The following is a 12,923-nucleotide window of genomic DNA, read 5'->3' on the forward strand; positions in this document are numbered from 1 at the left end:
TAAATGAAACTAAACATATAACTTATCAAGCGACACCTCAGGAAGAATTTTGCTATTTAAAATAGCAAGGGATTTTCTATTTATTTGCCATAAAAATGTCCAATTTGTTATAATGGATATATCTGGAAATCACTGATACTATTTAACTCTGAGGAATTTAATTATCACAAGAACATGATCCATGACGGAGGAGTTTATTTGCAGTGAAGTCCAACCTGTTAATGACAATATTTGGATCATAAATGAAGTATTGGGCAATCTCCTGGGGTAATCCCACTCATCCATCCCACAGCTCAGTGCCAATTATAATGACTACCTAAGTAAATCAGGATTGCAATGTTATTGACAATTCTGATGAGGAATCTCAGGAGCACGATTTTCGGCAGAGACGCAGATTACTTCATCTCTTGTTTACCTTTTGACTCTGGGACTCTCCAAGGTTCCTTCTAAAGCTGTTACAGAAGAGGGAACTGTTTGTCCAATCAGGGAGCAAAGTCACATTTGACCTCGAATTTCAGCCCTTAGGATCCCCAGGGAATAAACACTCATGCACTTAGTGCTAGTCAAAGACTGCATGATTATTTAACTAAAAAAATTCACATTCCTAGAAATTAACTGTCAGTAAGATAGGTTTCGGTCTTTCTCATCACATCTTTCCCTTCACAGGCCACCAGTGCCAGTTCGAATTCCCGCCCCAGCGGCAACCCTTCCGGGTCCAGGCACAGACAGGTACGCGGTGAGAAATACTATTCTCTCTAATAGCAAACGAGGAAAACGAAGCGGGGAGGAGATGGGCCTGGGATATGAAGTACTGGCACTGCTCTTCGCATCTCACCTCGCTGTTTCTTCCCTCCTAGTCTTCAAGTCCCTTGTCTCCCCGGTCTCACTACCGCTCTCCCCTCGCTCCTTTCCCGCCGCCTCACTCAAAAGCTACGAACCAGTCGCGACCGTCAGACTACATTGCCCACAATGCCACGCGCCGGCCAGTCTCGCGTGGGGTTTTCCCTCAGCTGCTGTTATAATTAATGTTAATCAAACCCACATTTCTAGGAAGGAGCTGAGTTATTATCTGCCTCTCCGATAGGATGCCTCTTTGTTTTCACCGTGCCATTCCCGCTGTTTCGTGAAGAATCCTCTGTAAAGGGAAATTTGTTCAGGCGACTGCTGTGGCCACCCTCTGCCTCCTCCGGCCTCTGCCCCTGTGAGGTCCCCGGGGGCCTGGGAGTGTCATTGGTGGATGACCGCAACTCTTGCCGCTGCCGCTGACATCGCTACCATGGTCTCCGGCAGCAGCGGCCTCGCCGCCGCCCGTCTCCTGTCGCGCAGCTTCCTCCGTGAGTCCAGCCAGTACTGTCTTCCTGGCGTCCGCGGGTTCTTGGCCCCGCAGGACCCAACGTCCTGGCCCAGGCCGCGGCTGGGCCCTCAGGGCTGGACCTCGGCGGGGGCCTGGGAGCCGCTTGGGATTCCGGCTTCGAGTCGGGGACTCCTACGGTGGAAGGAGCTTTGCTGGATACGTGGGGCGGGGGGCATGACTTAGGCCGCTGGCAGATGGAGGTGTTGGGTGGCTGAGCCAGGATTCGGGTCCGGGAGCCCTGCAAATTTGGGAGCTTGCTCTCTGCCCCGCGGTGACAAGTGACAGGGTGGGGGTGGCGTCTAGACTGGCCTTATTTGGAGTTGGGGGTGAAGAGGTCCAAGGTGAACTTGGTGGGGAAGGTAAGGGTCTGGGTTGAGAGGTAGGGGAAGAGTGTCTCAGTAGAAAGTTGGGGGATGAGGCTGTCCCTAGTACGGAAAGGTCCTGCACTTCGAATTCCTCCTCCGCAGGATTGTATGTCAGGGGAAAGATGGTTTCTGCACACGGAATGGATCGGCATAGCCGCATAGACTCCTAGAAGCTTATGGTTGGCTGGGATCTAAACCAGCTTATTTGCAGTGTCTCCACCAGGCGGTTTGTGGACACATCAGTTCCCGAAAACTTAGCACCCAAGGTTGCTAGTCTTTGAGACACGCTGACTATAGAAAATTCTTGCCATATTCAAAGTCTCTGTGCTTGTCAGGTAGGTTATAGTAGAAAGAAACTTTGGAGTCAGCCACATCAGGGTTTGAAGTCTGGCTAGTCCCTTTTCAGTCTGTGTAATAACCCTGGACACTTAATCTGTTTTTCAGTGTTTCCAATCACATGAAAATATTAACACATTTTAAGGGGCCTGAAGCACCATCACTTGTAAGGGGGACCATTATTTTGTTTACCACTAACAATGAAAAACGATTGCTTATTAAAATTGTGACACACCAGTGGTTGTCACATGTATCCTGTTTTTTTAAAAAGTGAAAAATGTGCATTTTAGCAATGATGATGTACAGGATGATCTGGGTTCACTGCAGAATAAGTGGAGCAATTTATATAAAGCATCTCATATGTAATAAACACTCAAAGTTAGTTTTCTTTTTCCGCTTTGCTCTTAATTCTGCTTGTACTGAATATTTTATGAGACTTAATTCCTTTCTTGAGATTACATTCTAAAAGTGTACATTGATGAGTGTGCACTCAATAGCTAACAGTTGCCAATCACTTGAGGACAAAGGTCTGGCTAGATAACGTTAGCAAGTATGAAATAGTTGGTTTGTTTGGTAAAGCTTTCTGGAGATTCTTGAGAGTGTTGTAGGCAGAAGGACAAAAAGAATTCATTATACCCAGTAATCACTCAGGTCAATAGAGTTTGAGCACCAAGAATGAAGTATATTGGATATGGTTTTAAACCAGCTTAATTTGAATAGATAGTGGGTTAGAATGTAGAAGATCAGATGTGCAGCACAGCCACTGTGGTGGGAAACCCCAGGAAGAAGTTGCCCACCTGTGTCTTTCGCTTCTGTGGTCTTGCTAGTCTGAGGTTCTGAAAGATCCTAGCCTCAGGTAGGTCTGCTGTCTAGAAAAATCTAGAGAATAAAGGAAGAGTGTCTAAAAGATCTAGTTCCTTACTCCACCCTTAGCAGTCCTCTCAATCCTCTTCCCACAGAACTGGAAGTTTGTTCTTCCTAGACTCCCAGGATCATTTGGCCCTAGAGTGACCATCTGGTTTAGTTTTGTTACTGGAGTGGGCTTGAATTATTCAAGTCATGTGATTAACTTGTTATTAAGGGTCTGAGATCTAAACCAAGATGTATTCTATATTAAGAGGGGTTACAGACAACAATGCTTAATGTGTAAACACCTCTAAATTCACAAAACTCTAACTCCTTTTTCCCATGCCGCATTTCCGAGTACATTTTCACTCCCACTAGAAAAATAGCAGCTACAACATCACCTTGCAAACTTTTTTTTTAAAAGGGACCAGAAATTATTTAGTCTGTGAAGCTAATAGAGCTACAGATGTTAGGGAATTTTGTTCCCTCTGTTAAGTTTCAACTTATGGTATATTACTTGCTGAAGGTCATAGTGTTGCAATATTGATTAGAGTTAACAGCAACAGAAAAAACTCAAGTGAACACTGGTAGATGCCTTCCAGAGCCCGGTTTTATAGCTTATGAAAAAAGGAAAAGTGGCCTGGCACGGTGGCTTATGCCTGTAATCCCAGCACTTTGGGAGGCTGAGGCGGGTGGATCACAAGGTCAGGAGTTCAAGACCAGCCTGGCCAAGATGGTGAAACCCCGTCTCTACTAAAAATACAAAAATTAGCCGGGTGTGGTGGCAGGCGCCTGTAATCCCAGCTACTCAGGAGGCTGAGGCAGGAGAATTGCTTGAACCTGGGAGGTGGAGCTTGCAGCGAGCCGAGATCGTGCCACTGTACTCCAGCCTGGGTGACAGAGTGAGACTCTGTCTCAAAAAAAGAGAAAAAAGGAAAAGGATCCAGTTGAAGTGGAGAGAGAAAATACAATGAAAAGTGAGAAAGATTTCTTCCATGAGAAAGTTTAAGGATTTCATAAGCACCCTTGAAGTTGAAATAGTGAAGTTTTAAGAGAAGCATAAAGTAATGCAAGATCTTTTTAAAACTGGTCAGTAGTTTCTGTAACTTGAATCTTTTAGAATAAATAGGGAATAAGAGCCAGTACTTTTGAACCTCAGAATTTTGGTATTTTAATGCCAGAAAGTAAACCTTAAAACCCAACTGGTCCCATACCTTTGTACGGCAGATGAGGAAATCCCAAAAGTTTCCAGTGAGTATCAGAAGTGATACTAGCACCCAGGTCTTCTGACTCTGCAGTATGCTTTCCACCAGCATGTACCATGTGATAACTTAAGCTTTTTTCGAAGCTCTGATTTTTTTTTGGCAGTCTCAGTGATGTGTTGAGAAGGTGACTATCCTGCTCAAAGGTGTTGCCTTCCTTTTCCCCATGTTTGCCAAGTGCGTAGGCCTGTTTTTAGAATCAGAGATGCATTTAAAGTGTATTTTGGAAAATGAGATCCTCAACAGTGATGTTGTGGATACTAGTATCTGTTGCCATTGCATCTAACAACCAAATCTTTATTTCAGAAATACAAAATAGCCTTGATTCAGATGTACCAGTGTAGCCATGATAAAGTGATTTGATTTTCTGACATCAAATTTGTTTTTCCATAGAAATGTAATTGGGAATATTAAAAATGATTTCTCTTAAGTACAGGGCAACAATTTCATTTCATCAAGGGACTAGCATACCGTAGACCCACATTTTTTTTTTTTTTTTGAGACGGAGTCTTGCTCTGTTGCCCAGGCTGGAGTGCAGTGGTGTGATCTCTGCTCACTGCAAGCTCCGCCTCCCAGGTTCAAGCCATTCTCCTGCCTCAGCCTCCCAAGTAGCTGGGACTACAGGCACCTGCCACCATGCCTGGCTAATTTTTTTGTATTTTTAGTAGAGATGGGGTTTCACTGTGTTAGCCAGGATGGTCTCAATCTCCTGACATTGTGATCTGCCCACCTCAGCCTCCCAAAGTGCTGGGATTACAGGCGCGCTAGACCCACATTTTTTTACATTATAACATTTCTTACATTAGGATGTGTCTTATTATTGATATATATGTTTTTTTTTGAGACAGAGTTTTGCTTTTGTTGCTCAGGCTGGAGTGCAATGGCACAATCTCAGCTCACTGCATCCTCTGCCTCCCGGGTTCAAGCGATTCTCCTGCCTCAGCCTCCCGACTAGCTGGGATTACAGGCATGTGCCACCATGCCCGGCTAATTTTGTATTTTTAGGAGAGATGGGGTTTCTCCATGTTGGTCAGGCTGGTCTCAAACTCCTGACCTCAGGTGATCCGCCCGCCTCATTTTTTCTTTTTTTTTTACCAGTAATTAATAGTACTTCTTAAAAATCAATGGTGTTTTATATTTGATGAAATATGGTACTTACAGCTTATTAAACTTCACTTGTAAGTCAATATTAAATGAATATATAATTTGACATTTGAATAGTGGGTTGTTTGGAGTTTAGGGGTAAGTGGCTGCTAGCTACTCTGCTGTGTTATAAGGTCCTGTAGGTGTAGACTGCAATAGCCTGTGTCTTACATATGCATAATACATATGGTTAATAAGTGTACATTTGTTAAATTCATGAGTACGTGCATGAATAAATGTTTACCAGGGACACCATTTGAGAGGTGAGTTGAAGGAGTATTGAGTATTTCATGAATACAGCCTGGGGTTATTGGTTAGGAGCATGGTACTGGTCATACAAGGCCCGTGGTTTGAGTCTCTCCTGGGCAGGTGCTCTTTGACCATAGATTGCATCATTCATCCCACCAGCCATTTTATAAATGATGTGTTTATATCTATGGTAAAGAGGACCAGTATGTGGCTGACAGGTACAAATCTATCACCCCTGTTGAAAACACATCTCTCTCAGATTACTCAGCCTCTTTCCTTCATTGTCTTTATTACAGTTTGTACTGTTGGTAGTTTTGTTTTTCTTTGTGCAATGTTTAGCTCTTTTACAGGGCAGGAAACTTCATGTGGGTAGGGCCTGAGCCTGTCTTGTTCACCTGTGAATCCCTAGCAGCTGACAGATAGCCTGTCACAGTGAATATCTCAAAGCAGTTTGGTCTGCTTGTTCTGTATCAGTAATAATAATGGTAATAAAATAGCTCTTAGGGATATAACACTTGCTGTATCCTAGGCACTGTTTTAAATGCTTTATATATTACTAACTCATTTAATTCTCACATCAGCCTATGAAGTATATACTATTATTGTCTGTGTTTTGCAGTGAGGGCTGCGCCTTTACGAATGTATTATATGTTAAAAACTTAGAGGTATATTTGTGCATGCTCACATTATATGTAGACATGGATTAGTATGTTTATAAATAAACATAAGATGTGCACAAGGACATGTAGAAAACATTTTTGGCTAGACTTACTTGATTTTAAAATATGAACTATTTTTTCTTTCTTTTTAGAGATAAATTTGCCTTTGTGTTCATGTAGGGTTGTAAACCCAGTTTTGGGAGTGTACCAGAGACTGTGCTACCTGGTGCCAATTTAAGGAGTAATTTCATATTAATATCACAGCCTCCCAGGTGCAGCTGTTATTCCACTTCTAGATGGGAAGACTAAGCCTAAGGGAGATCAAAAGGTATGCTCTGGGTTACATGGCTGCTGAAAGGCAGAGCATAAACTCAAGACCAGGCCTGTCTGATTCCTGCGATGATGCTCTCAGCTGCTCCTGGGATGCAGTCCCAAGGTTAAGCTGGACAATTTCTAAGAATCTGGAAAGAAGGATGTGGCCTAGGATGTGCCAACTACAGCATTCGCCATCAGAAATTATTCCTGGTGGCCAGCCTCACCTTTCCTGCTCTAATATTTAATTTAAAATACTTATTTTCAGCTGGGCATGGTGGCTCATGCCTGTAATCCCAGCACTTAGGGAGGCCAAGGCAGGCGGATCACTTGAGGTCAGGAATTTGAGACCAGCCTGGCCAACATGGTGAAACCCCATCTCTACTAAAAGTACAAAAAAATTAGCTGGGTGTAGTGATCCAGATACTCAGAAGGCTGAGGCAGGAGAATCTCTTGAACCCGAGAGGTGGAGGTTGCAGTGAGCCGAGATCGTGCCACTGCACTCCAGCCTGGGCTGCAGAGTAAAACTCCATCTCAAAAATAATAATAATAATAATAATACTTATTTTCTTCTTATTAGTAAAGCTAGGCATCTCATCATATATGGATTTGCAGTTTGTCATCCATTGTGTTTCTTGTTCATGGCCGTTATCAGTTTTTCTCTTAGGCTTTGGGCTCCACTTTTTGTTGGCTCTTCATGTTGCTCACGTTAATTCCTTGTCTGTTAAATGTTATGAAAACACTCCCCTGGTCTGTCATTGCCTTTAACTCTGCCTATGGTGTGTTTTACTCTGTCTGAATGCTTTCATTTTTCATGTAGGCAAAGATTCAATTTGTATCATTGCTTTTGGGTTTCATTTATTTAAAAAAATGTCAGCATGGCATTTGTACTAGATTAATGTAGCTTTGGGGACCGCCAGCAGCATTTTAGGGCTGAACTTACATGCAGTCTCTATATGAATTTTAGGGAAACCTATGATCTTTATATGTACAAAAATAGATATAGGGTTCTTTTCCCTCTTTCCTGATAAGTGGGAGTTCAAGATTGACTTTTTCCAACTCACCGAAAAAGAGATGACCCTTATGATGTTTAGCTTGGTATAAGTGTTTCTTTTGGAGACCCTGTTTCTTGTCCTGGAATTCAGTGAAATGTTTCCCATGGACCTACTGTGTGTAAGGCACTGACCATATACCATAGGAGACAAGATGAATAAGACATGGTCCTGACACTCATGGAGTTTACAGTTAGCAGTGCGAAAAGTATTTAGATGGTACTTGAAATAGTCTTGAAATAAATTTAAGCTTAGATAATTTCACTTAGAAATAACGTGATGAAAAGAGTAAGAATATGTGTCCACTCAGTAGTGTACTGTATGATGATGTTTATTGTATACCCATATGAAAGTGTTTGTAGCTTCTATTCTTCTTAATGTCAGATCCCTTTTAAAGTTCCCCAGTATATTCATAAATCATGTATATCATGTGAAGATATAGGAATTCTTGACTGTGTAATGTTTTATTTAAATGTTAATTTATACGGATTAATGTAAGTGAAATTCTCAGGAAGTTGAGGACATTAAATCTTTAATTGAAAGGTAAGAGATATTTGCAAGATGGTTTGGCCACCAATGTATGCCTTGTGTTCTAAATTTCACTTTAGGAAGTCACTTACTCTAGTAATTTGGTGGCTTTGTCACCCTCCCCACCTCTTACGCATTCATAGACTTCTCTACCTTGAATAGGTGTGGGGAGTTTATCTACCCCAAATGCCCAAGGCTTTTTTTTTTTATTATAGTACTTCACACACCACGCAGTTATGGCCCACTTTTATATCAGTTCAGATAGATTGTGAATTATTTGAGGGCTGAGACACTGTCATTCATCACTTTATCCTTGACACCTGACATTATGGCTTGGTATAGGTGCTCCTCAAATGTTGATTGAATCAATGAATGAACTCACATTTCAGTACCAGATGATAACCTTGTCTGGCATCATACAGGTTTATTGTCAGGATGGAATGTGATCAGGAATTTCACTTCCTTGCCATTGAATACATTTCTTGGATTTGCCTGTAAGACGATAATAGTCTATTAGTTCCAGCTTATCTAGAAATGGGTCTGTATGAGCCTGGGCCTGGTGTGTGGATGGGGAGATCACACACGCATGAGCGCACACACATCTACACCTGTGCGTTAGAGGTTTCCCAAGATTTACTTAATTAGATGCTGTAGGCTCTCAGGGGCATTGCACAGGCTGAGTAATACTAAAAGGCTGGGGGATTGGGAGGTGAGCTGCTATTTATCACACTTCTGATACACTTTTTATGAGCACCAAAGATCTGATGTTGTAAAATCTTGAGCTCCATAGAATTGATCCAGGAGATCTGGAGTTACTACGAGAAAACAGAGATCTTCGTTGGTCTGTTATTGGAGCTGTGCTTTAGGGACACAGACAGACCTGCCTTTTCTCAGGGTGACTTCTGCTCATGTGGAAGGAGAAGTGAATTGTCTGATCTTTGTTAAGTTAGTGAGTATAAGAGTACTTGTGCAGCACCAAACTTTACCTACAAAAAGTATTTTATGTTAACAAGTAGGGACTCCAGATATCCTGATCATAACATCTGATCTTATAATCAAATCTTCTACCTTCTGGTCTGAAAACATATGGTATGATAAGATATGATATGATATGAGCATTTGATGAAGATTCAATGGGAGGGACTGGTAAAGCCAATTCTTCCACTAGTCAGAAATTGTAGCAGGGTAGGAAAGGGTGTAGCTTCTACACAAATACCATGGTTGTAGGTGTTCAGCTGGGAGAAGTGGGAGCCAAGGGCAAGAATGTGTCTCGAGTGCAGCACTGGCAAGGGTGGGTAGGGACAGGGTCTCAGGCCATAAATCCCTGCTGTGTCCACTGGCCTAGAGTCAGATGCTTAGCTGTGACTGCTGTGCCAGAACTTGACCTACAAAGCCCGTGGCCCCTTGTTGAGCACAGTCTAGTAAGAGAAAGCTGTCTGTTATGTAGCAGTTCTTTGTGTGTACCAAATATTATCCAGGTGGTAAGGGCTAAATCTGGGCCTGTCTCCTCCCTAGAGGTGTAAGGGATTCCATATACTTCCTCCAGAAGCAGATGTTGTTGCTCTTTCAGTTATGGAATGTGAGGTCAGGACTTAGGTGGGCATGAGGCAGTGATTTAAAGCAGAAAGCGTGGAGTGGACTCTGGGCAAATATGTGACAGGTGTTCTTTTTTTGTTGTTCAATAGAGATTACTCCTTATGTTCTTTTCTTGGGCTAGCTTCATGGGCTACCACAATGATAGGTAGAAGCTACTTTGAAAGGGCCAGGGATGGGCCACAGAGAAATCAGGTTGTTAGTATTAATGGACATTTAGAAGGTAGCCCAAAATTTTAAGTCATCTATGTTCCTCCTACTGTGTTTTGGAATGTGGGGAGCTGGTTGTAGTAACTGTTTAGATTTCTCAATTTCTCTTTTAGGTAGGTTGCTGCAATAACCTAGGGTTTTTTTTTCCTAACAAGCTTTTTCCTGTCTTGTCTACTTTCCTATTTGTTTTATTTTCCCTGTTTCTTTTATACATGAGTTCATATCAGAAGAGATTAAGTGATTTTGTATCGTATTTTAGATAAGTTTTATCCTATGACTTAACATTTAATATGTTGTTCTTACTAGAGAATGAGTTGCTGAGTGATTTTTACTTGTATTCCTGACAAAGTTTGCCTTTTAGCTTACCTATTTAAAGGTATTAGGCTTTAAAAATTTGGGTCAAGTGGGGAAACGTGGCTGTTTAGTAAACATTGTTAATAGGGGTGACATTTTGTTTTCAGTCCCTGGATTTAATTTTAACCATTTATCTTTGAGCCCCAGTTTTTTTTCTAGGAAATAAAAATGATAAACATTAGCTTTTTTTCCCCTCAGTTCAGAAAAAAACTACAAGATCGTGGTTCTTGATAAAGAGAGGATGGAACAATGTCTTTTTTGTCTGTTTTTCTAACTTATTTCTGTGGTCACTGTGTCTTATTTAAAAGGTGGCATTTAGGTTTGCTGTGATCACAGGATAGCGCGTGCATTAAAGAATTTTTTTTGTGTGATCAAGTTGAATTATTGTTCAAAAGTTTAGAAAAATTATAATGTGTCTTTTTTTTTTTTTTTTTTTTTTTACCTCTTAGTGCCGCAGAATGGAATTCGGCATTGTTCCTATACAGCTTCTCGGAAACATCTCTATGTTGATAAAAATACAAAGATTATTTGCCAGGGTTTCACTGGCAAACAGGTATGTATATCTAGATTTTTATTTTCAAATGTAGACTAGAGATATAACAAATTAACTATTTTTTTATTTTTAATATCACAAAAATAACACATGATTGTTGCAGAAAAATATACTGTACAGCAATGGGGTTGTATCTCAGGAGGAGGTTAGTTGCTGTTGTCAGCCTATAACATAAAAATTGTGTTTAAACTTACCTTGCAAAGGAGTATATGGTATGCTTACTAGGAGTATATTGTTTTGGAGGCCCATACACTTTCTTTCAGCAAATACAACACTAATGGTTTTCCTCCGGTGTTGAAACAGATCATTGTTTCTTTGACTAAGCACTAGGTAAACTAGATTCTTGTATTTAGGTTTTGTACAAACAGACAAAAAACCATATTGTTAAACACAGAATCCATATTCAGTGTGGAGAAATGTTCAAACCCAGAGAGGCTCATGGATACTGAGACAAGCGAAAGAACCCGCCCACTGACTTTTTTCATCTTATACTTTCTCTGGGATGATGGCCTGGGACTAGCAGGCAGAATTGCCTGAAGTGTTTTAATTTGTTGTCATTTATTTATATTCATTCTCTCATCCTCTTTCCTGTTCTTATCATAGATTTTATATAAGTGTAAATAAATATATCTGTGATGCAATTCTATAATAAAATGCCACATAAGAATCTTCTTTCCTTTTTCCTACCTTTCTACTCCCCAGGAACTCCTTCTGTTAACAAGTTGGCATGTATCCTTTCAGATATTTTTCTTGTGCATGCAAACATATTTATATAATATGTGTTTTGTAGTGTTTATTATATAGAACTATATATATTTATATAATGTTATCCAGCATATAATATATATACAATCCATATTTCTGTAAAGTAGATACCTAAAAGTAAAATTGGATGTTATATGGTCTGTGTATTTACAATTTTAATAGCTACTGCTAAATTGAACTTTAAAACATTGGAACAGATTTATACTTCCACGATAGTAGATGCACAGAATTTTTTTAAAATGAGGTAATACTATCAAATCAATTAGAGTATAACCACGTGTCTTAACCCAAAGTATCCCTTTTTTTATTATTAAAGGAGATATGGCAAGATAAAAGCAGTCAATTTTTTTTTTTTTTGTAATTTAAGGTTAATGATTTTTCTGTAATTAAAAGAATTGTCATGTCAATTCTTCAGTGTTTTGGTAATCTAGAGCAGAGGTCAGTAAACATATTCTGCAAAAGGCCAGATTGTAAACATTTTAGATTTAGTGGGTCATTAGTCTGTGTTACAACTACTCAAAAGCATTTTAACAGCAAAGCAGCCATAGAAAATATTGTCAATGAATGGGCCTGGGTGCGTTCCAATAAAACTTAATTTACAAAACCAGGTAGTGGGCCAAATCCTATACACTGCAGTTAGCAGGTTGTTTCATGTAAAATGGTCCTTTTGCTTTTTTTTTTTTTTCCTGAAATAACTGGGCACACGAATGTGTTGCAGTGGACCTTCTTTTTCTTATTCCATTCCTCTATTACCGTAAAAAAAAAAATCCAATATCAAAAAATGAAACACCTATAAAACCATGAAACTTTGTTCCTTGTAAAAATGGCAGGATGTGGTAGCCCACACCTGTAATCCTAGCACTTTGGGGAGCCAGAGCAGCAGGATTGCTAGAACCCAGGAGTTTGAGACCAGCCTGGGCAACATGGTAAGACTCCTTCTCTACAAAAAAATAGAAAAATCAGCTGGGCGTGGTGGTGCATGCCTGTGGTCCCAGCTACTCAGGAGGCTGAGGTGGAAGGATCACCTGAGTCCAGGAGGTTGAGGCTGCAGTGAGTCATGATTGAACCACTTACTCCAGCTTGGGTGACAGAGTGAGACCCTGTCTCAAAAAAAAATGTTTATTCTGATAGCCAAATAATCTTATGTATGCCACTTCCCTTATATACATTCTAAGGAAAGTAGATCTTCATCCAAGATTTGAAGTGCATTCTATCATCCCCTTCCCAGTTGATGTTATATCCAGCCTGTTTTTTGTTATATATTAATATTATTAGCATATAATCAAATGTTTGATTAACCCAAATTCTTCATATAAATTTATTATATATAATTTTGTTTTTC

At 40.4% G+C, this 12,923-nt stretch overlaps 1 protein-coding gene across 1 annotated transcript in view; it reads left to right on the plus strand.

Annotated features, from left to right (window-relative positions):
• The first annotated feature begins 721 nt into the window (after positions 1–721).
• The window catches only part of SUCLG1 (succinate-CoA ligase GDP/ADP-forming subunit alpha), a 36,339-nt gene continuing 24,137 nt past the window's right edge, over positions 722–12,923 (plus strand). Inside the window, exons 1-2 of the mRNA XM_054474949.1 lie at positions 722–1,334; positions 10,713–10,816. Of these exons, the coding sequence (XP_054330924.1) occupies positions 1,238–1,334; positions 10,713–10,816 (201 nt within the window). The 5' untranslated portion in view covers positions 722–1,237. The remainder of the gene's footprint in view (positions 1,335–10,712; positions 10,817–12,923) is intronic.

The sequence above is a fragment of the Pongo pygmaeus genome, chromosome 12 (assembly GCF_028885625.2).
Source record: "Pongo pygmaeus isolate AG05252 chromosome 12, NHGRI_mPonPyg2-v2.0_pri, whole genome shotgun sequence".
NCBI lineage: Eukaryota > Metazoa > Chordata > Mammalia > Primates > Hominidae > Pongo > Pongo pygmaeus.